The sequence below is a fragment of the Oryzias latipes genome, chromosome 15 (assembly GCF_053564925.1).
Source record: "Oryzias latipes strain Hd-rR chromosome 15, Olatipes_Hd-rR_3.1".
Lineage (NCBI taxonomy): Eukaryota > Metazoa > Chordata > Actinopteri > Beloniformes > Adrianichthyidae > Oryzias > Oryzias latipes.
In genome coordinates, this window is record NC_136251.1 from 11,315,795 (window position 1) to 11,340,584 (window position 24,790).

Genomic DNA, 24,790 nt, shown 5'->3' on the forward strand with positions numbered 1-24,790 from the left:
CTCTGGTCAGGCCTCGACGGGACCGAGGCAGCCAACCGGCCGGGGAAACCGCCGATGGCCTCAGCGGAGACCCCGACCCGTCAACCCCCCCTGCCCCGTACCAATAGTGGCCCCCCCCCTCCCCCAGAATGCCCCCCCACAGGACAGGGCCGACAAGACCCCCACCCCACCCCACCCCCAGACCCCGCAGCCGAAGCGGATGACACCCAGAGCGACCGGGGGCCCCAAGAGGGTTGTCCCGTCCCGCCCCAGAGCCAGGGAAGGGCCGATCCCAGCCCCAGGTGTAGACGGGAAGCCCATCCAGCGCCGCTGGGCCCCCCCCCCGAGCAGCGCCCCCCGCCAACCCCCCCCAGCACAGGCAAAGGGACCACCCCCCCAAGCCAAGCCAGACCACCACCCCACCCCCCCCACCACGCACCCCCACACCCAAGCCCAGAGGACCACGCAGCGCCCCAGGCCGCCCCACCCAGGCGCCGGACCCGACCCCCCGACCAACGGAGCCCCCACCACCCCCGGCCAGGCACCGGAGGCCCCGACCCCCACCCCGGCCCACGGCAGAAGGGCAAGGAGCAGCGACGACCATGCCCCCCCCACCCCCTAAGTCACGGAGTTAGCTATGGGAGACCAGAGAGACCGAATTCTTTCAAAGTTACTTGAACTTTGGGCTGACATTTTTTCCAAGCTGATATGATCAAGCAGCAGATTTCTGTGTTGACTTATATTTATATTTTTTTTGCTTTTCCAATTTATTAAAATAGTTTTTTTAGCAATGCAAAGAGTTATGAAAATGATAGAGCCTAATCCTCCTTCTACATCGATGGCACTCATGTCACCAAGCACACAAAGTGACGGTGAAGCTGTGATTGAAACCTTAAGCCAGACTGATAGATCGGCACATACCTGCTGCCAGAGAGCCTGGACAGGCGTGCAGAACCATAGTGCATGCATGTAATTGTCGGGTAGATTACTGTCACAGTGCTGACAAATGTCTGAGTTACTGAGACCCATCTTGAACATCCTCTGTCCAGTGTAGTAAATTCTGTGAAGAGTTTTGAAATGGATTAGCTGCAGATTTGGATTTTTTGTCATTTTAAAGGTGTTTAGACAAAGTTCTGACCAAAAACTTTCATCTGTGCTGATGCTCAAATCCGCATCCCATTTTGTTGTCGGAAGTGAAATATTGTTATCTAAATTACATAAAAGTTTGTATATTTTGGAGAGAGTTTTATTCATTGAGAAATTGATCAGAGTGGTAACTACATCTGGTAGCTTTAAATCGTTGTCTCTGTATTTAAACTTTTTAGTAATAATTGATTTAAGTTGCTGATATTCCAAGAAGTTATATATTCCATGTTTGTCTTGAAGTTCCTGGGGAGTTATGAATCTTCTATCAATAATTATGTGCTCTAGTTGTTTTATGCCCCCTGCTTGCCAAGCTGGGAAGTGGATAATTTTTTTGTTTATGAGGATGTCTGGGTTGTTCCAGATGGGTGTCATTTTGCACGGTTGAATTGATGATTTTGATATTTTGAGAAATTCCCACCAGGCTGTTAAAGTGGCATTTATATTAATACTTTTGAAACAATCCTGTTTTTTAACTATTTGACTAATAAATGGAAGATCTGACAGGTTGATCTTTCCACATAACGCCTGTTCCAAGTCTAACCATGAGTTGGTTTCTGGATTATTTTTTAACCATTTTAAGATGTATTGTAATCTATTTGCAAGAAAGTAATTGTGGAAGTTAGGTAATTCTAATCCTCCACAGCTTTTTGCAGATTTTAAAGTTTTTAGACTAATTCTTGCAGGTTTATTGTTCCATAGAAAGCTTGATATGGATGAGTCTAATGTTTTGAACCATTTTAATGGCGGTTGTGTGGGAATCATTGAGAAGAGATAATTAACTTTGGGTAAGATTTTCATTTTAACCGTGGCTACCTTGCCCATAAGGGACAAAGGCAGGTTGGTCCAGCGTGTTAGGTCGTCCTGTATGTTTTTCAGTAATGGGGTGTAGTTTTGCAGCACCAGTTCTGATATTTTGGGGGAAAAATAAATACCTAGATATTTTATATTGCCTGATTTAACTGGTATTGTGAGTCCTTGCTCCGCATTACTGTTCAGTGGTAATAAAACAGATTTATTCCAATTAATGGAATAGTCTGATATAGAAGAGAATTCATTAATGATTGTTGCCGTTTCATTTACAGAATGTATATTACTTAAAAACAGTAATATGTCATCTGCATAGAGACTAATTTTATGATGGCTGTGTTTGGTTTTAATTCCTTTAATACTCTCATTCTGTCTTATTGCTGCAGCTAGAGGCTCGATAAATATTGCAAAAAGCGAGGGGGAGAGAGGGCAACCCTGTCTAGTTCCTCTTCCAAGAAAAAACCTGTTGGAAGTCTGTTTATTAGTTCTAACTGATGCATTGGGGTTGTGATATAATATTTTGATCCAATTGATGAATGATTCTCCAAACCCAAACTTATGGAGGGCAGCAATGAGGAACTTCCAATTTACTCTATCAAAGGCTTTTTCAGCATCCAGTGATAGTATAGTCATTTCCTGGTTTTTGATGGTGGCAAAGTCTATTATGTTAACGAGTCTGCGGACATTGTCATCCGAGTGTCTGCCTTTGATGAATCCAGTTTGATCAAAGTCAATTATGTGAGGAGTGACTTTTTCTATTCTCTGTGCTAGTGCTTTGCAGATAATTTTTACATCTGCATTAATTAAAGAAATGGGGCGATAGCTTGAAGGACTCGTGGGGTCTTTGTCTGGTTTTAGAAGAAGGATAATGTTGGCAGAGTTCATGTTAGGTGGTAGAGATTGGCTTTCATTGATAAATTTTACCGTTTTATAAAACGTTGGTGCCAGTTGTTCCCAGAATTCCTTATAAAACTCTGCAGGAAAGCCGTCAGGCCCTGGTGCTTTACCATTAGGCATAAGTGACAGAGCTTCATGAAGCTCAGACAACGAGAGCGGAGAGTCTAAATTTGTGATTTGATCTTCGTTTAACTTGGGCAGGTTTATATTGTTGAGAAATGAGTTGATGCTTTGTTCTGATGGATTGATCTGTGGAGTGTATAAGTTTTGATAAAAGTCTTTAAACGCATTATTAATTTTTACCGGGTCATGGGTGACATTCCCTGTTTGGTCCATAATCGAAGTGATTGTTGATTTTTCTTTATTAATTTTAAGCTGATTAGCTAGAAATTTGCCAGATTTATTTGAGTTTTCATATCTTTCCAGTCGAAGCCTTTGTATCTGGAATTGTGTTTGTTTATTGATGATGTCATTTAACTGCAGTTTTAAATTTTTCAGGTCGCCCAGTATGTGTTCCTGTGCAGAAGCAGCATAAGCAGTCTCCAGAGTTTTTATTTTATTTCCTAATTCTAATAAATCTGCTTTCTCCTTGCGTTTTTTATGCGTTGAATAAGAGATGATTTTCCCTCTCATGACTGCTTTTGCTGCTTCCCAAAGAATACTTGGTGATATTTCAGAAGTATCGTTGAATTCTAAGAAGGTTGCCCACTCTTTTTTAAAGAATTCAATAAATTCCTGGTCTTTTAACAGAGACGTATTAAACCTCCAGGTTGAACCCGAGGGTCTGGGTACTTCCCTTGAAATAGTAACAGAAACTGGTGCATGGTCACTGATAATAATTGGATGAATGTTGGAACTTTTAATTTCTTTCAAAAGGGAGTTACTGACTAATAAATAATCTAAACGAGATTGTGAATGGTGAACTGGAGAAAAAAAGGTGAACCCCTTAGTGCTTGGATGACATGAGCGCCAAGCGTCGCAGAGACCCAGATCATTCATGTACTGCTTTAGAATACTTGCAGACTGCCATGTACGCTGGTTTGCTGCTGTGCTGAGTCTGTCAAGTTCAGGGTCCAAAACAAGGTTGACGTCTCCTCCTATAATGATTGTGGAGTCAGAGTGAACTGAGAGTGAGGTGAAGAATCTGTGAAAGAAGGAAGAGTCGTCAACATTCGGGCCATAGATGCTGGCGATGCAAAAGTCTTTATTCTGAATGGATATATTAATGATTTCAAATCTGCCTTCTGGGTCAGTAACTGTATCCTTATGAGTAAATGTAACATTTTTATTAATCAAAACTGCAACCCCTCTTTGTTTGGAGTTGAAACTGGCAGAATACATAGCTGGATACTGGGAACAGCACAGGAGATGACCAGCTGATAATGATAAATGGGTCTCCTGCAGCAGAGCTATATCTGCTTTAAGATCATTCAGGTGATTTAACACTTTCAATCTCTTTGGCCCAGAACCAAGTCCACGCACATTCCAGCTAACGATGTTAAGACTGCTCATAGCTGTTCTAACCGGGAGAGTGCAAGGCTAAATAGTGCGTGTGCCCGTCCGTGTGCGCGTGCCCGCTGTGCGTACCTGCTACACTGACAAGCGCTATGCGTTGTGGGTGAACGTATCTTGGCTATGAGCTGCATGTTATGTGCGTCCTGTGTGAGCCTAAGTGAGGTTTTTGCAGTTTATCAACGTGTGTGTGCGGGATCGCGTGTGCATGCTCTTATGCGCGCTAGTATGCGCGCGCGCCCGTTCCGTGCATAAATAAATACTCACCATGGTTGCGTTGACTTTACCTGATTCACATGTGAGGACATGGGAAGGGGGGGGGACAAGAGAAAAGAGAGAGGGAAAGAGAAAGAACAAAAAACAAAAACAACGAAACAACAACAGAAACATGAATGTGAGAGAAAGAAAAAACACTTTTCCTGAGAGGTGTGGATTATTGATGATCCGATTATTTCCTAGTTAAATAAGTTTGCGGGTTTCTTCTGGGCAGCGCAGATGTCAGTGCGCCTCTGAAAGCCTTCAGCACAGCCAGGGTGTTACCTCTGGGTCCCGGAACAGCTTGCCATTCACAAAAAGTTTATCAACAGCAACCACCGCGCGTGCTCCAGCAGACAGGTGCTTCCTCCTCAGCGGGAAGAGGATTTTCCGCCGGCGGAGGATCTCGCCTGGAAACTGATCATTCACGCTGTAATGTGTGTCTTTCAGCTCGCGCCCTCTGCTTTTTACCTGCATCTTTTGTTTATAATGTTCAAATTTAGCAACAATAGGACGGGGACGCTGATTGTCCGGCCTTTTTCCTCCGAGCCGGTGAACCCTGTGGAAGGAGATCTTCTGGACTTCTTCCTTGGGGAGTTTCAGGTGGACCTCTATAAAGGACTTAACAATGTTCTCCGGGACTTCCCCTGCCTCTTCTGGAATCCCTGCGAACACTAGATTGTCCCTCATGCTCCTCGCCTGAAGATCCAGGAGGGTTTCCTTGATGGATCGGTTTTCCTCAGAGAGACGGGCGGTGTCGTGGCCCAAGATCTTCACGGTCTCTCTGAGGGCCTGGTTCTCCGCTGCGAGCTCCTGCACCTGCTGTTGGCTGAACTCCAGAGACTCTGAAGAAGGCAGCAGAACGTGGGACCTGGAGGAGCACGTGATGCTGTAGTATCGCGAGAGCCGACGAGAGGAGTGTGGTGAGTTTACTTGGCGGCGCGTAAGTTGTGAACAAACATTTTTGATTTATTTAATTACACCGCCATATTTAAATAATCCAGAAAGTTTAAAAAATAAAAATCTGAAAAAGTTTGTCAAGCATTTGCCAGCCTGGATGACCTGGAGGACCTGGAGGATCTGGAGAATTACATCGACGAGTGTTTCAATACCTGCCTCATGAAGAAATCCAACACCGCCACTCCGTCCACCAAACGCAACCGTCCCGAAGACTCCCCGGGGGCTGCCTCCTCCCCAGGCAGCAACATGAGTGATATCCTGGATTCAATTGATAAAAGGCTCTCCAGCCTTGATTGCCGTTTAAATCTGCTGGAGATCCTCCATAAGGAATTCCAAGGTCTTTTACCTTTTCCAGTATCAGGGATCAGTTGATGAAAACGCAGTGGGGGTTCTGGTTGTTAAAATGTCAGTAACTGATGAAGATGAACCAAACACCCCAACATGGAACGCCAAGTTCAAGATTGTCGGAGGAGATCCTGATGATTTTTTTTCCATAGAAACAGGATCCAGCAAACAAGAAGGAATCATTAAAACTGCTCAGGTAAGAAAACAAAGAAAGATCCTGTTTTCAAGTGAAAGAGCTTTATCAAGTTAAGTTTGTTACCCAGCAAATGTACAGATGTTTTGTCCTAAAGCTGTCCTTCACACGGATAACTAGAGGTGTTTATTGGCAAGAGGCTAGTGATACGATACATATCATGATGTATTCCAACAATTCACCAGAAACAGTATTTCACTATTTCTTCATGGAGTTCTAAACTATACATAATTAAATAAATAAACATGACCTCATGCAAATATATGATTAACCTACAGTATATGTCTCTCATAAATATATAAAAAGATCATGAAATTATGAAAAACCTGCACACTGATTTGAAATTAGCCATTATATTATTAAATATATTTCATTTTGCTTTAAAAACCTGTTCATTATTTTAGAACTGATATGAATTGCTATTTTCGGAACTATTATTTTATTGTTATTTTTTGTGTGTTTTGCTGTTGGACAACTGAATTTCTCCCTTGGGAGATTAATAAAGTTATTATCTATCTATCTATCTATCTATCTATCTATCTATCTATCTATCTATCTATCTATCTATCTATCTATCTATCTATCTATCTATCTATCTATCTATCTATCTATCTATCTATCTATCTATCTATCTATCTATCTATCTATCTATCTATCTATCTATCTATCTATCTATCTATCTATCTATCTATCTATCTATCTATCTTCATTTTTTTTCTATACAAAAAAGGCCGAAAAAAATTACTTGCAAAATGCATTTATTGGTTTTATATAACAATAAATAAAACTGACCTATGTAGGTGATCTGCTTTATAAAATAAGAAAAACTACTAGCTGCCAGGAACCAAAACCTTTAGATAACTAACACTGGCCTGAAAAAAAAACATTTTACCTTGCACATTTATTTTCTCGTAGACCCGATTGTTACAGTCGGGTGATACCATTTAAAAGATCTGTGGCATGCACTATCTTTGTATACCAATGTGGACACACAGCATTCGACTTATCCAACTGTCTTTTCCCTTCATTGCTGACAATGAATGCGAGCGTTTGAATGTTCCTAAGATTCTTATTCCATGGAACTGCAGCTCCGTTTTCACACATTTGGAAGTAAAAGTTGACTTCACAGCTAATCGCCACAACATTGGACTTCTTCAGAGTGTTATAGACATGGCTCTGAGCTGTCAGGTTGCTTAACCCTTGTGCTATCCTAGGCACTTTACCATTGGGAGTTGGGTCATCTAGACCCACTAGACAGTGCTCTGAACCTTTTTTCTTCAATGATTTGTGATCTTCACTGGTGTCCATGGATCACATGAAATCTTTCCACCTTTATCCACCTTTGTCATGGTAGGGAGAACACGTCAATGTAAGGGGGGGGTCATCTAAGATAGCACAAGGTTAATTAGAATCTTTGGCTGTTTCGCTCGCTTGGCTTCCAGCATTTTTACTGAAGCTACATTCAGTATAAGCTGTGTCTGCAAAGCTTAACTCGTACTCTTGAGCTGTCCACAAAGCACAAATATGAAGTATAAAAGTGTAAAACACAAATCTGTGTTTTATATGGTACCAGCACCAACTTGACACAAAGTTTTGGTATCCATTCTAGTTGAAACTACATTATACGTGTCTCAAAGAGCTTTGTAACAACCATGGTAACAACAAAAACTGCGAGGCCAACTAAACATCTCATAAGCTGGTTCTCCCTAGATCCTATTGGTGTTTTGGTTCTGTGTAGAGCTGCTGTAAGAGCTAGTAGAGGTTTACGTGTAAAACAAGAGTAAGACACTGAACGACATGTTAGCTTATAATTAATTAATTAGGTATCGTCTCTGCTGCATTTTATGTCGATACAGGTATCACCAAATGAAGAATTGTAATATTTCATTGTATCAATTTTTTACTTACACACCCACTGATAACTGCCCTTTTCTTCAAACAAAAGGGACTGGACTTTGAGAAAAGCAGAACACACACTCTGGAGGTTATTGTGGAGAACGGCGTCCCTTTTACCATTCCACTGACCACCTCCACCGCCACAGTGGTGGTGACCGTGAAGGACGTCAATGAGCCTCCAATCTTTAAAGAAAAGGAGATGACCGTTCAAAAGCCTGAGGACCTTCCTGTGGAAAGTGTGGTTATTAAGTCTGAGGCAGAAGACCGAGACTTTGAACGTGAAAACAATGTCAAGTAAGATTTTATTCCCTCATTTTCCTTAAAATGAGGGAAAATTTTAAATAAAAAAAAAGCTTGGTACTTTGTTTTTTTTACAGTTGAAAAATAGAAACTTAACAAGAAAAATTAATGTTATTAATGTTTCAGTTAATCAAAATCTGACCAGCCCAGAATTGGAGAGAAATAAGTGTTTTTAAATCAGTTTAGATGATTTTAAGTCTCTAAATGTAATTTTATCGTCTTTTTTTTTTTTTACATACAATTGGTTTACACACAGTTGTTCCATGTTGTAAACATGTATTGTATTCAGCATTATAAAAACACAAAGATTCTTCGAACGTTATTCTTTTCAGTGCCTAAAAATGTACGAATGATTTTTGTAATGAATCCATTTGATTCACATTTTTATGTGCAGGTATAAAATAATTGATGACCCTGAAAACTGGCTGACAGTGGACGAGGATTCAGGGCTGGTGAAGGTGAAAAGCCTCATGGACAGAGAGTCCCCTAATGTGACGGACAATAAATACACGGTGCTCCTTGGTGCTTATGATAATGGTAGGTGGAAAAAGAGAGAAATTGTTGCTGGCCAAAAGTTATTTTGTGTGTGAAGTGAGATTTTATGGTCAGTTAGGAGATTATTAGAAGTGCAGACAACTTTTTTTTTTTATTGCCCACTGAGGGAAATGCACAACCTTGGACCTCTGTGCTGCAGAAAAAAAAACCTGTAGTTTTCCTAACATCTAAAAAAAATTAAAAATATTGGTGTACCTGTGAGGGGTTAAAATTCTTTTTTGCAAGTCTTTGGTATAAAAAAATAATAATGTGAGAGAAACTTGAAGAAAGGAGCAAAAATGAGGAGCCAAAGAAAAAACAGAATAGAAACAATTTGGGGAAAGGATCTGTGCAAGCAATAAACAAAATAAGTTAAAATATATTAAGGAAAAGTTTTTCGTTATTTTTCTTTCATTTATTGTATAAAGAAAAAGTCATTTTTTTAATTGCCTGGAAAGGAACAGACCACTAGACAAGCCAAGTGCTAGTTATCTGCAGACCAATGCTCCACCACTTGTCTCTCCTGTTCAGAAATCTTGCTGATTTTCAGTCTTGTTTACATTTATTTCCATAACTTGTTTAATTAACAGAGACAATATCTTATAGCTGTGCATTATTTTGTTTTCATTTCAAATCTGTTAAGTTATGATGTTCATCTGTGATCTCACCAGATCTAGTCCCAGCCACTGGAACTGGCACGTTGATCATTATACTTGAAGATGTCAACGACAACGCACCAGCGATTGTAGAACGGGAAACACAGGTGTGTGTTTGCTTTTTAGAGCCATTTAGGTTTTCATTTTTCAGGAAGAACTGCACTGAGACTGACTGTGATTGTGTTTCCTCAGATTTGCAAGCACCAGCGGACTCCTGCACTGCTGAGTATAGTGGATAAAGACGAAGCCGCTCATTCTGCTCCGTACAGTGTGGCCGTTCATGAAAAGTACTCGGCCAACTGGACGGCTAAGATGAACGAAAGCGGTACGAACACTGTTCACTGGAATGTTCACATTTAACCTTTGTGCCATCCTATGGGGTCCAGATGACCTGATCCTACATGTTACTCCTACCCTGACAAAGGTGGATAAAGGTGAAAAGATTCCATGTAATCCATGGACACCAGTGAAGATCACAAATCATTGAAGAAAAAAGGTTCAGAGCACTGTCTAGTGGGGTCCAGATGACCCCACTCCCAATGTTAAAATGCCTAGGATAGCAAGGGTTAGAAAGACATCACTTTTTTTTTTCTTTCACTTAGTCATTTATGTTCTTTGCTCAAACTAAATCTTGAAATCATTTAGCAGCATCTCTGTGATGTTTATTTTTAAAATGGCAGCAGAAAGTGGAAATAATGCACAGGTTGAAACTGAATTTCCTTCACTTCTCTGTTCTGTAGAAACTGGAATCGAGCTGTTTTTAAAGTCTGAAATCCCTGAAGGAAAATACAAAGTGGTCCTGAGGGTCGCAGATCGTGGTAACCTGGACCAGGAAAGCTCCATCAATGTGGAAGTGTGCACCTGTTTAGAAAATGGACTTTGTCCTCTGACTGGAACTGGACTGCCAGCATATATTTGGGGAATACTTGGAGCTCTGCTGCTGCTGCTGGGTGAGGATACGTTTTTCAGAAATGAAAGAATGTATTGTGTTGATGGAGTTGTTTGGGTATTTTTTTCTTCTAATGTAAAACAAGAATCTTCCTAATAAAAAAAAAGAAGGACAGACGGTAACATTAGTTACCAATAATAACGTTGTCATTTATAAACCCAGATGATAATAGGGGGAGAGGCCAGTTAGGGGGACAAAGGTGTTGGCTTAGTGACTAGAGCTGGAAAATCTGAGACAAACAACCATTCGTGGGACGAAAAATCTTAGAATTCTTTGATTATTAAAAAGTTCAATGTCTCCAAATGTAGCAGAGCAGCTCAGGTTGGGTGTTTGAACAAAAGGAAGAACTGAGAGGAAGACGGGGCATACCTAACCTGGAGCTGCTGGGTGGGAAGATGAAGGGAGGACCAAAAAGAGGGAATGTGTAAAAACAAAGGGGGAGAAAAGTTTTATGTGTGATGTGTGACAAAAGAGTGTCATCAAGGGTGAAAGGTATGGATACTGTGGTGAGAGCAGCATGTTGATGGTAATAGAGACTCTGAGGAAGAGACAGCAGACAGAACTGGAGGTAAATGATGAAGATGTTGTGATTCTCTTTGGAAGTGATGAGGATGAATAGGATCAGGAATGAATCCATCAGAGGAACAGTCCATAGTAAATGCTCTGGAGGAAAAGCAGGGAACCAGACTAAAATGGTTTGGAAACACTGAGAGGAGGAACAGTGATGATATTGGTAAAAGAATGTTGAGGTTGAAGCTAACAAGAAAGAGACTTAAAAGAAAACCATTTGTAAGTTCATGGATGTCAGCAAGGAGGACATGAGGGTGGTTGGTGTGAGCGAGGAGGATGCAGAGGAGAAAGGTAGATGGAGGAGGATGATTTGCTGTTGTGACTCCTAGCAGCTGAATAACAAATTAAGGTCAATCTTGTGCAAATACTGGTTGATGGATGTGTTAGTAGATACTGAAAATGGAGGGTAGAAGGAAGAAGAGGTAAAATAATTATGTATAGTGGGTCGGATGGAGAAAGTGACTAATTTTTTCTCATCTTTTTAGTCTGTGACTAAAATATCAGAATCTGTGTTTCTAATTCGCATGAGTGATGCTTTATGTTTCAGTGGTTCTGGCAGTGCTGTTTTTTTCCAGACGGAGAAGAGCAAAAGAGCAATGGGAGCAACACCTACAAAGTATTGAATGGAGAAGACAATCAGATACAGAATTGTCGGATTAACTGTTCTTGGTCCAAGCAATATCTGATGTGTTTTGTGGTGTGTCGTCCTCACACCCCAATTCAAAGCTAAAGACAGCTTGATCCCTTTTGTTTTTGATTTTACCATAAACATCTTGTGAGTGTTATAGGATGTTGAAGGTCTACTGAAAAAAATACTTATGGAAGATGGTGTCTGTTGTGCCTTGTAAATAGTTTTAAAGGGTCTTTAAAGTTTCATTGTTGACAAAAGCTTGTTCTGTCACTGACATATGCTACATAAAAGTCATCCTTTTTGCAGACGATCTGCTGTTTGTCTTATGGAGTAAATGCATTTCCCAGATAACCTGAGTAAGTTCTGGATGAAGCAGCAGATGGGAATCCCCTCAGAAACATGGCCTTTTACCACCTTTAGCTTGTTTATTTATTCATTCATGTTGGCAATTTGTATATCATCTGAAACAGTTTGCTAAAAATGATTGCAGAATTGTTCATTCATGAGCTAAAGACACTCTTCCACTGTGAATATTCTGCTTTTGAAGCATACATGCAGTTTAGAATGCAACAGTTGCAGATGTACAAAAAATATTACAGCCAAAAACAACAAATTTGTTGGGTAAACTCAATTAATAATTGAAGAGATACTACCTGGTGGGATTCATATCTGTGGAACATAAAAGATTTCTGGGACTATAAACTATAAGACTATCTTTCTCTTTCGGCTTTTCCCATCAGGGGTCGCCACAGCGAATCATCCTTTTCCACCTCACTCTATCATGAACATCTTCTACCCTAACATTAGCCAACTTCATGTCCTCTGTCAAGACATCCATGTATCTCCTCTTTGGCCGTCCTCTTGCCCTCCTGCCAGGCAGCTCCATCTCCAACATCCTTCTACCAATATATCCACTATCCCTCCTCTGAACATGTCCAAACCATCTCAGTCTGGCTTCTCTGACTTTGTCGCTAACACAGGCAACATGAGCCGTCCCTCTGATGTACTCGTTCCTTATCCTGTCTAACCTGGTCACTCCTAAGGAGAACCTCAACATCTTCATCTCTGCTACCTCCATCTCAGCCTCTTGTCTCTGTCTCACTGCTACCGTCTCTAACCCATAGAGCAGAGCTGGTCTCACCACTGTCTTGTACACCTTTCCTTTGAGTCTTGCTGGCACTCTTCTGTCACACAACACTCCTGACACTTTCCTCCACCCGCTCCAACCTGCCTGCACTCGCCTCTTCACCTCTTTTCCACACCCCCCATCACACTGAACTGTTGACCCCAAGTACTTAAACTCCTGCACCTTCTTCACCTCAGTCCCCTGTAACCTAACGCTTCTACCTTGATCCCTCTCGTTCAGACACATGTATTCTGTCTTACTACGACTGACCTTCATGCCTCTTCTTTCCAGAGCAAACCTCCACCTCTCTAGCTGTTCCTCCACCTGCTCTCTACTCTCACTGCAGATTACAATGTCATCCGCAAACATCATTGTCCAGGGAGATTCCTGTCTTACCTCGTCTGTCAGCCTGTCCATCAGCATAGCAAACAAAAAAGGACTCAAAGCTGATCCTTGGTGTAGTCCCACCTCCACCTTGAACTCCTCTGTCTGACCTACAGCACATCTCACCACCGTCATACTTCTCTCATACATGTCCTGAACTACTCTGACATACTTCTCTGCCACTCCAGACGACCTCATACAGTACCACAGCTCCTCCCTCGGCACCCTGTCATACGCCTTCTCTAAATCTACGAACACACAATGCAGCTCCTTCTGACCTTCTCTGTACTTTTCCATCAACATTCTCAAAGCAAAAATGGCATCAGTGGTGCTCTTACGGGGCATGAAACCATACTGCTGCTCACAGATCTCCACCTTCTTCCTAAGCCTGGCTTCCACTACTCTTTCCCACAGCTTCATTGTGTGGCTCATCAACTTTATTCCTCTATAGTTGCTGCAGTTCTGCGTGTCACCCTTGTTCTTAAAGATCGGGACCAGAACGCTTCTCCTCCATTCCTCAGGCATCTTCTCACTCTCTAAAATCCTATTGAACAACCTCGTTAGAAATTCCACTGCTGTCTCTCCTAAGCACTTCCATACCTCCACAGGTAGGTCATCAGGACCAACGGCCTTTCCGCTCTTCATCCTTTTCAGAGCCTTCCTAACCTCATCCTTTCCAATCTCTGCTACTTCCTGCTCCACAACAACCACATCTTCCTCCCTTCTTTCCCTGTCATTTTCCTCGTTCATCAGCTCCTCAAAATACTCCTTCCATCTTTTCTGTACACTCTCCTGGGTTGTTAGCACCTTTCCATCTCTGTCCTTTATCACCCTTACCTGTTGCACGTCCTTCCCATCTCTGTCTCTCTGTCTGGCTAGCCTGTACAAGTCCTTCTCTCCTTCCTTTGTGTCTAACCTGTCATATAGCTCATCGTAAGCTTTCTGTTTGGCCTTTGCCACCTCTCTCTTCACTCTACGCTGCGCTTCCTTGTACTCCTGTCTACCTTCCTCAGTCCTTTCTACATCCCACTTCCTTTTAGCCAACCTCTTCCTCTGGACGCATTCCTGTACTTCCTCATTCCACCACCAAGTGTCTTTACCGTCTTTCCTCTTTCCAGATGACACACCTAGCACCTTCCTACCTGTTTCCCTGATAATCTCTGCTGTAGTTTCCCAGTAAACTATAAGACTATAAACCTTTTAATTTGCTGCACTTTTTATTGATGTTTCCCCTGTGTCAGCTCAACATGGAAATATTTACAATAAACTTTGCTCATTTGACTGCTGGAACAACGTTTTTGTTCAAGTCCCCTTTTTTACCACTTTCACCTCTCATCCAAGCGTTAAAACTTTGTCCTGTTGGAGCCGATTCTCTCAGCTGGACCTCGTGCACATATGCATCCTGTTTGATTGTTGCATCAAACTCAAGACTGGAGTCTTTGTTTTGCACTGGTTCATCTGAGTTCCTTACAGCAGTCGTTCGTTAACCACCGAGCTGCATGTCCACCACGTCTACTAAGTAACCTGAGGTCATTGAAGGCCGATTTCCAGCAGCTTAGAGCCTTCCCAAGTGAGAAGAGCCTCCTTGTTCTGGTTGCGGTCATGCAGAATCTGCTCTTGTTGCAGCTAAGTCAGCTGTCCTTGAAGAAAAAAGAAAAAAGTTCATTTTTTTTGTGCCTGAAATACATCCTATTGTCCTCATTCTTCTAAAAGGGAAACTAAATCAGGGTTTTTACCTGTAAATGTACAAGTCAGAAAAAAGACCCACTCCAATCTTTTTTTGATCATTGTAAAAGCATTATCATTGGTCTTTAATTATGATTATGCCTTTCTTAGCCAAAATAAAAAATTAAGCTGTCAGAGTTTCTTCAGAGCAGCAGTGGTTCAGTAGAACACTCCCCCCACTCCCCCTTCATACCGTTGCAGAGTGGAGAGGAACAGGGAGCTTGTGGCCATCTAGCATATATTCTACATCGCAAATGATCTCTTTTTTAAACAGTCACAATGATTTGAATAAAGAAAAACTCAGAAATGCATTTTTAAGCTTAATTTTCTTATTTGTCACAATTTTTTACAAAACAGAATTTTATCAGAGTGGGTCTTTGTAGCAGTGGTGCTGTTTGGTTACCTTCCTTAGGTGTGGCGCCCCATTCTGGGTGGACTCTGAGCTGCATTCAGAGGAAACGGGTCGGTGCTGCACTTTCAGGTTTTCCCAGCAGGCTAACCCTTTACTTTTAGATGCTTTTCTGTGAGTTCTGTATTTCATTTTAGGAAAAGTGTGCGAGCCGTTCTCTGTGCCCCCCCAGCTGAGCTCAGGCCACAGAGGCTCGGTCTGGGTGGCCTGGGTGATGGTGGCCCTCTGCAGGCGCACAGAAATTCTCTGAGCTGAGCCGGTCATCAGGGTGATAGACGGTTGGGACGGGGTGTCCAAAGCTGGACCTGTAGCAACAGCCGGGAACTCGAACACATCGTCATCATCTGAAGAAAACGCAACAAGAGGAACTTATTTCATATTGATGCAGATCTTTGTGGAAAGTTCTCTGAGATGCTTTGCCTGTGTAGGTACCATAACCATTCGGCCTGCAATAACTGTTCGGGTTCCTTTCGACTGAGGATGACGTCACACTACGGTAACCCCACTTTGACAAACTAAGTAGCGTGGAGATCTGCTCGGGCTCTACATATTTTCATTTCACGTTTCCTTTTATAAACTAAAGTTCTTTTCCCTCTTAAGTTGTGTCTGACATTATTCTTTGTAATATTTATAGAGATATGTTGCCACAACCCACTTTGTAAAAAGATCTATAGCTGTTAGAATGAACCTGCTGCTCCACACAAGCAAACAGTGTCTCTGATCAGAGCAGCTGGAGTCTTGTAGCTTCATGTTAGCAGGCAGGGAAGATGCTTTGTTAGAGTGTCCGGTCCGGAGAAGGGTTCTGACCACAGCCCGTTTGGCTGCAAATGCACTTAATAATAATCATAACAACAATAAAAGCACATTTAGAAGATAATCTCGCTACATGTCGGAGTTCTTTTTGTGTACAACAGACTTCATAATATCTTCTTCTATGGTAGTATCCCAATTTGTCCAGACCAATCACTATCTGACACGTCATCGGACCAACAGACAGCCAATCACATAATGTGACGTCAGCACTAGTCGAAGGACCCCGAACGGTTGTTTCAGGCCGAATGGTTCAGTTCATCATCAGTTCCATCTGATGCCTGTTTTTAAATGTCTTTTGAAAAGGAAATGGCTAAAGATGAATGCGCATAAGCCACAACTTTGAGATCTATCTGAAAGAAGCAGAAGTCAAAAATAAATGTTGATGAGATTACAGCAAACATATATGTTTAATATCCTGCAAAAAAAAAAGTTCATAAAGACATTTTGGCACTTTAAAATTCTATAATTCACTTAATGAGTAAATCACATTCTTTTAATGACCCATGTTACAAACAGTTGAAGGCAGTTTGATTGGGCCTCAGGCATAAAGGGTTTGTGCAGACCACACGTGATCAGGAAGTGAAGATGACCTTTACATGTGGGCAGTGAGGGGCTGCTGGGCAGCGAGCTGTGACTCAGTCTGGCCGGGGAGACGCTGCTCATGGATCCGGAGCGAATCAGTTTCCTGCAGGCCAGAACCAGCAGCTCCCGGCATTGTTTATGACAGTTCACACCACAGTCTGCAACACAAACACAGATGAAGCAGATTGTTGTTGGGTTTCAACCTTCAAAACAGGAAATATGACATTTTAGAAACAACATGAAGCCACACAGAAGGTTTATATATTTTTGTTTTTGACTTATGAGAACACAAAACACTAAGCAGGAGGCAACTGTTTGAGTTTGAAACAGTTTGAATGAAAATGTACCTTTGCAGTTGTATCCCTGTTTGATGATCCCTCACAGCTGTGATTATAAGATGAGCCGGAAAGGTATGTATAAATTAATAAATAAATAAGAATAACTTCAGCACACTTTCCATTATAATCAGCTGTCTGAATTTGATTAGTTTAGTTTTTAGTTTAGTTTAGTTTGTTTCTCCACAATGTGTCAAAAGCAACAAATCCCCTCACAATAGAGAATATAGAAAAAAATGGACATCCCCGAAGCAGCTGCTTATTATTAGGGGTCCAGCAGTTTAGACAAGCATAAAAGTATAGAAGATGAGTGGCGTTAGGAAAAGAAAAATAAAATAAAATAATGACATAAATAAAATACAATAATAGTATGAGAAAATGATGGTAATTTAGTGGAGAGTGTCGGACAATAAGGACAATGAATTTCAACAACATAAACTCAGGCGTGATCATAAACACATTAATAGGTGGTTTCGGTCGGAGCAGCATTTGTGCAGTATGTTGACAATAATAGCAATTTCAGTTTCCTTTTAAACATGTATATTGTAGCAGACTGTTTAACGTCATTGTCTAAAATATTCCAAGTTTGTGGACCTCTAGTACAGACAGCGAGACTCGTGGATTGTAACTTTCTGTTTTTTCCTTTTAGCATATGCTTTCCCCTGGTGTCATGGTGATAAGAGGGTGGATAAGAGTGGTATGAGGACACACAAACGACTGTTTGATTTATTAACAACACTGTACATTGTGTATCCGATATGTATTGAGTTCCGGTAACTGAAGGAGGCTGTATCTGTGGAAGAGTGGATCCGTTGGAGAATTTGGCATGGACCAGGTTTTTGCTCTTATGGCTTTCGTATGTGTAATCTGGAGTTTTTCCGTGTAGGTATATATGTGTTATTCCATAGGATGTTACAGTAATTCAAGTGAGGCTCAAACAGGGAACTGTACAATGTCAGCAATGCATCTTGTTAACAGGTTAATTGTCCAACACTCTAAAAAGAGTATTTGGGCTGTAGTTGGAAAGATGTACTTTTTTACGTTGTTCTAACTTAATTATTTAGTTTGGTGAAAACAAATCATTTTTTTGAGTTCATTCAACTTAAAAATAACAAGTAGTTGTCTGACATAGTTATTTTACTTTCAATCAACTTAATTCAATTACGTTGGTGTAACTTTGGTGTGAAGCTGTCAATGCGTCATGACGTCATAACTTAAGGCAGCGCAAGGAATTATGGAATACCATTTTCTTTGCCTATCTGGGCAGATTGGGGTTAAAGTGTGAGTTTTTGTCCACACTGTAAACCCGAATAAGTTCAGTGAACTCAAAATTTTTGAGGAAACAGATTACATAATAATTTTTAAGTTGACTTACTTAAAAAGTTAAAAAATTGGACTATTCGGGTTTACAGTGCATGGTTTTTGTTGTCCAGCTGTTTTACTCTGTTTGAACTAGTAATTTAAACTGTTATGTTTATTTCTTTCTGCATTTCATACATAGGTTCCAAATATTAAAGACAGAGTTTGCGCCATGTGAGCTCCTGCCTTGTAATGCGAGACATTGCTGGGTCATTCATGTCTTTGATGTGAAAATTACCAGGTCCATTGGTGGAAACTTTATAATATTGTGTAAATTTAAGTTGTATAAACAAAATTGAAAAAGATTTTCTTTAAGTTAGATCAGCATATCATATTAAGTCGGATAGCCATTAAAAATTTAAGTTGAATAAACTTAATTCAATTAGGTGTTACCAATTGAAGTGATTCAACTAGGTTGGATCAACTTTTTTCTTTTTAGAGTGAATGGGTGTGCTCCCAATTATTGAGAATTCTTCTCAGGTGTTTTCCCTGTGGTCATGCCATGTCACTGCCTATTTAAACTGCACCTGCACCAATAAACAATTGATTGTATGTTCTGACTGCAGACTGTGTCCCAGTGTGTGCTTTTGCTCCCCTTTGGAAAGCCACGTTTAACAGGTTATGGGCCCTGATGCGCTGATGTTTGCCCAGACATGGTGTGAGTAGAAAAACAGTTTGATAAGCTATCGTTTCAAACCTTTGGAGTGCCAGCATCATGAGTGAAAGGACAAGTTCACGTTGGTCTCGTCTTGTGTTTGATGGAGACGAAAAGAATTATGGACTCTGGGAGACAAAGTTTTTGGGACATCTGCGGTTACAGAAACTGAAGGATACAATTCTAAATGAACCTGCCACAGATGCGGATGAAGACAAACTGGCTGAGAATGCAGCGAAAAATGCTGAAGCATATGCTGAACTTATTCAATTCCTTGATGACAAAAGTTTGTCTCTGGTCATGCGAGAGGCCGCTGATGATGGGCGTGGTTGCTGTCAAGATATTGCAAGACTATTATGCTGGCAAGAGGAAGCCCAGAATTGTGAGTCTCTACACTGACTTAACTTCCCTGCAAAAGTTAAGTGGTGAAAGTGTGACTGATTACATCATAGGTGCTGAGAACTCAATCACAGAGCTGAGGAACGGCGGAGAAGTTTTGAGTGATGGACTACTGGTTGCAATGGTCTTAAAGGGGTTGCCAGAATCATTCAAGCCTTTTTCAATTTTTGTCACTCAAAGCGATGAGACCCTCTCTTTTGCAGATTTTAAGACCAAATTGCGCAGTTATGAGAACACTGAAAGCATGCGTACAGCTGTGGCCAAGGACAATGTCATGGGTGCCCAGGCACAGAAAACTAGTGCCCTGTCAGGTGCAAGGATGCGAAATGCAGAGAACAGAGACATTGAGTGTTTCCGTTGTGGTCAGAGAGGACACAAGGCAAGACAGTGTCAGCGTGGTCAACAGTGGTACAACCAAGGCAAAAGCAACACACGGCGAGGAGGTTGGAAGCAGCAGCGACAGGACAACGCACGCGGAGTATCTGAGGAGACGGATAACACCTTTGCACTTCTTGGTGACCACTGATTATCAGCCGGGGAGCGACATCACCAGAAAAGGGTTGATGGTGGACACTGGTGCAACATCGCATATCATTACAGATCTTGCTAAGTTTAAGAGCTTTGACGATCAATTCCAGGCTGAGACGCACTGTGTGGAACTGGCTGATGGGACAAGGTGCAAGGGGGTTGCAGAGCGCAGAGGAGAAGCAGTGGTGTGGCTGGTTGACAGCGGGGGACGTCACATTTGTGCCACACTGAAGCAGGCGCTGTATATCCCATCCTATCCCCAAGACATCTTCTCCGTGAGACCTGCAACTTCCAACGGAGCAACAGTAATCTTCAAGGAGGGAGAAGACGTCCTGTACAAAGACGGTACACGTTTTCTTATTCATGAACACAATAGACTGTTCTATTTGCCTACGGTTCCTGAGAACAATAACTGATCAATCTATGAGTTGCCATGACATTCAGACCTGGCATGAGATTTTTGGACATTGCAATTATAATGATGTTCAGAAGTTGGAATGTATTGTTGATGGCATGTCAATTAAGGGTAAAGTACCTAAATCTATGCAATGTGAAGTGTGTGTTCAAGGTAAATTCATTCAAAGTAGGAACAGGAAGTCTGATGTAAGGGCAAAGTTGGCATTAGAGTTGGTACATACTGACTTGGCAGGCCCCATTAACCCAGAGTCCAGAGAAGGTTATAGGTATGCACTTTCCTTTTCCGATGACTACTCCAGTGCAATGTTTGTGTGTTTTTTAAAGCACAAAAGTGATACTGTGGAAGCTACAGAGAGATTTCTAGCTGATATAGCTCCATATGGCAAAGTTAAATGTATCAGATCTGATAATGGTACTGAATTTACTGGACAGGGTTACCAAGCACTACTTCGCAGGAATATGATTAGACATGAAACATCAGCACCATACTCGCCACACCAGAATGGTACTGCTGAATGTAATTGGAGGACTCTCTTTGACATGGCTAGATGTATGCTCTTGGAAAGCAAGTTACCCAAGGAGCTATGGCCGTATGCAGTCCAGAGAGCAGCAATGGTGAGGAATAGGTGTTACAACAACCGCACTAGACAGACACCTTACTTTATGTTGACATGAAGGAGACACAATGTGTCCAGGATGCAGACTTTTGGTACCGTGTGTTATGCTTATAGACAGGAGACAAAGAAATTAGATTCAAAATCTGACAAAGGGATTTTTGTTGGATATGGTCTACTATCCTGACAGTAAGAAGGTGATGAAGCACAGACTGGTCAGATTCATATCTAATTTTAAGAAATGTGAGACTGATTATGCGTCTGATGATGAAGTTGCTGTGCAACATAGTACAACCCGACTTGACCTAGACAAACCCAAGCAGAGTGACATTGCAGAGACTGGATTAAGCCCAAGTAAGATAAATGCACAGTCAGTTGAGGTCAAGGCAAAACTAAGTGGAGAAAGGAGATATCCTAGTACAGATGAAGACCAGAGTTTTATGGGGTAGAGCATGATCAGGCACAGATCAACATTGATTACTGCTATAAGATGGTTTCGAATGTGCCTCAAACTTTTAGAGAGGGTGTGACTTCATCCAACTCAAGAGAGTGGATAGATGCAATGGATGAGGAGATGAAATCATTGCAGCAGAACAACACATTTACTCTGACCACTCTGCCTGAGGGCAAGAAAGCAGTGGGGGGTAGGTGGATCTATGCAATCAAATGTAATGCTGATGTGTCTGACAAATTTAAGGCAAGGTATGTTGCCAAGGGATATAGTCAGGAGATGGGAGTAAATTATGAAGAAACTTTTTCTCCTACTGTTAACCTAACAAGTGTGAGAGTGTTAATGCAGAAAGATGCCCAGGAAAGCTTGATCCTCTACCAGATGGATGTCAAGACAGCCTACCTACATGCACCAATTGATTTTGAAATTTACATGGAACAGCCAGAGGGACATGATGTAAAATCTCAGACAAATGAGAAAATTGTGTGTAAACTGGAAGAATCATTGCATGGGCTAAAACAATCAGGTAGAAATTGGAACAAAATGTTACATGATTACCTGTGTGAAAACAACTTTGTACAAAATCCAGTTGATCTTTGTGTTTACAAGAGAGAAACAGAAAATGAAAAAAAAATAATATTGATATGGGTTGCTGACTTGGTCATAGCTGCCAGTGATGGAAGGGTTTTAAAAACTGTCAAACAGATGCTTGCTGAAAAGTTTCAGATGAAAGATCTGGGCAGGCTGAAAACTTTTTTGGGTATCACCTTTCATCAGTGTGATGGTGAAGTGACCATGTCACAGCAGAGTTATATTGATGAACTGCTGGAGAGGTTTAACATGTAAGATTGTAAACCCAGGTCGACACCTTGTGAATCAAAGTTGTATTACACTGATGGTGGTTAAAAGATGAGTGACCCCAGGAAGTACAGAGAGGCCGTAGGTAGCCTAATATACCTTCCTCATGCGATAGACCTGATCTGAGTTATGCTGTCAGCAGATTGTCACAGTATTTCAGTGAGCCAACAGAAGAACAGTGGACAACTTTAAAGCATGTACTAATATCTGAAAGGCACAAATGATAAGAAACTTTGTTACAGGAAAAGTGATGAAGGATTAAGGCTGTGGGTTTACAGTGATGGAGATTGGGCAGGTGACACCAATGACAGACGTAGTACCGTACTTATGGTTATTGTATTAGCCCAGGCAAAAATGGTCCCCTGATTTCCTGGAAGACCAAAAATCAGCCAACTGTAGCACTGTCAACATGTGAGGCTGAGTACATGGCTTTAGCTGCCACCATACAGGAATGTTTGTATTTGATTCAGCTGGTTCCACATTTTGATGAGTATCAGTATGAAAAAACTGTGATCTATGAAGATAATCAAAGCACAATTGCACTGGCAAAGAATCCTGTAAATAGACAGAGATGCAAGCTTGTTGATATTAAATATCATTTTGTGAGATCAACTGTAAACAATGGTGAAGTGTTTTTGAAATATTGTTCAACAGATCAGATGGTTGCTGACCTAATGACCAAACCAGCAACAAAACTAAAGCTACTTACCTTTTCCAGATTCTTGTTTGGATTATAGTTAAACCAAGATGTGATGCAGTTTTGGTTTCCATGATTATTGTAAATAATGTGTGAGCATGTGGGGGTGGGGCTGCACGGTGGCGCAGTGGTTAGCGCTCTTGCCTCACAGCAAGAAGGCCCCTGCTTCAAGTCCCAGCTGGGAGACCTGAAACAGAACATCAATGGGGGACCTTTCTGTGTGGAGTTTGCATGTTCTCCCCGTGTATGCGTGGGTTCTCTCCAGGATCTCCAGCTTCCTCCCACCATCCAAAAACATGTTTCATAGGTTGATTGGCAACTCTAAATTGACCATAGGCATGACTGTGAGAGTGAATGGATGTGTTATTGTGGATATTCTACCCTGCGACAGACTGGCGACCTGTCCAGGGCATCCCCTGCCTTCGCCCACAATTGGCTGGGATAGGCTCCGGCAGCCCCGTGACCCTGAAAGGGAAAAATGGTATAGAAAATGAATGATGAACAAGTGGAAGTGTTAACAGGTTGATTGTCCAATGGGTGTGCTCCCAATTATTGAGAATTCTTCTCAGGTGTTTTCCCTGTGGTCATGCCATGTCACTGCCTATTTAAACTGCACCTGCACCAATAAACAATTGATTGTATGTTCTGACTGCAGACTGTGTCCCAGTGTGTGCTTTTGCTCCCCCTTGGAAAGCCACGTTTAACACATCTGATGGGAGCATGTGCCGAATCTTATAGAATAAACCAACAAATTTGGATAATTTTGGATTGGATAACTGAATTGTTATATCTGACGGTATTTTGCCGTTTTTGTCAGTCTTTAGAAAAGAAAGTTTAAAAAAAAGTAATAAACATAAACTGCAGATACGCACAAATCCTGCACAGTGATCACAGAAAGTGGGCTTCAGATAGGTCATCTCCTGGAAATTGTGGATGAATCCGGGCCCCATCTTACTCTGCAGCAGCGGGTTGGCCCGGAGGAAGTACGCCATCATCACATCCTTACTGATTAATCCATCCAGGAGAAAAAGGGAAAGCAATACATGAGCAAACAATGGAGGAAGCAGTCCTTTCAGTCTTCAAAAAAGATCAATATGAATGAGGATCTGGTTCAGAGGTGTGTCAGCTCTGGTAAACCCTCTGCAGGTAAAGCAGCTGAGGGAGACATCTTTTGATAAACCACAGAAGGAAATATCATCTGTTTTGTAAACACGAATAAAAAAGGAATCATGAAATTCTAAACAAATACTGAAAAACAATTATCCTCGTAGTATAAATAAAGTTTGATTTAGTTTAAAGTGGTTAAGACAGCTGCTGTGGAATGTGTGCTAATGGTAAACTACACACTTTTTTTATTGGAAATGTATATTGTGTACATTGTGTAAATATGTGTGTATGTTGACTCCATAGTTTTTCTTTTTTCTTTATATATTGATTTATATATTGATTTTTTTTATATGTTGATATTAAGCCCGAACTCTGGCTGAAATCCGCCTTAACTTGCTTACTCTGGGTATGTCAGTTCCAAAAGAGCGGATATGAGTTAGACTAATTACGCTCGACTTGGGATATGAGTCACAGGGAAAATGGAAATAAGATCAGAAACTTGTGCGTTTACTTTGTCTGTTCTTCTACTACAAGCAGAAACTCTTTCTTTTGCTCAATTGCTGATGCAGCCGTATTACTTTTTTGATGGACCTATAATCTTCATACGCCGTCATTAAAACCTCAGACTCCGTCTCACTGAAGTGTAGCGCTTTCTTTTTTCCACGTGTTTCCATGGTGACTCCAGAAATCGGCGATCCATT

At 41.4% G+C, this 24,790-nt stretch overlaps 2 protein-coding genes across 2 annotated transcripts in view; one reads left to right on the plus strand and one right to left on the minus strand.

The window, feature by feature from the left end:
* LOC105353623 (cadherin-1-like) overlaps positions 1–11,796 on the plus strand; it is a 74,043-nt gene extending 62,247 nt beyond the window's left edge. The window contains exons 11-16 of the mRNA XM_078931708.1: positions 8,040–8,284; positions 8,685–8,827; positions 9,496–9,587; positions 9,673–9,805; positions 10,221–10,430; positions 11,547–11,796. Coding sequence (XP_078787834.1) covers positions 8,040–8,284; positions 8,685–8,827; positions 9,496–9,587; positions 9,673–9,805; positions 10,221–10,430; positions 11,547–11,659 — 936 coding nt within the window. The 3' untranslated portion in view covers positions 11,660–11,796. The remainder of the gene's footprint in view (positions 1–8,039; positions 8,285–8,684; positions 8,828–9,495; positions 9,588–9,672; positions 9,806–10,220; positions 10,431–11,546) is intronic.
* Positions 11,797–14,642: 2,846 nt separating this feature from the next.
* LOC110014678 (ras guanyl-releasing protein 3-like) lies at positions 14,643–16,851 on the minus strand. The gene is made up of 3 exons (XM_020701491.3): positions 16,678–16,851; positions 15,269–15,618; positions 14,643–14,780 (listed from the first exon to the last, which is right to left on the minus strand). The coding sequence occupies exons 1-3, from the start codon at positions 16,748–16,750 to the stop codon at positions 14,772–14,774; spliced, it is 432 nt and encodes a 143-aa protein (XP_020557150.1). The 5' UTR covers positions 16,751–16,851; the 3' UTR covers positions 14,643–14,771.
* Between the last annotated feature and the right edge of the window lie 7,939 nt (positions 16,852–24,790).

Excerpts from the sequence above, each read along its gene's own strand:
- LOC110014678 (XM_020701491.3), bottom strand. The coding sequence starts at position 16,750 with ATGAGCAGCGTCTCCCCGGCCAGACTGAGTCACAGCTCGCTGCCCAGC. Across the intron at positions 15,619-16,677 it reads CTCACTGCCCACATGTAAAG|ATGATGACGATGTGTTCGAG; the intron begins GTCATCTTCACT and ends CGTTTTCTTCAG.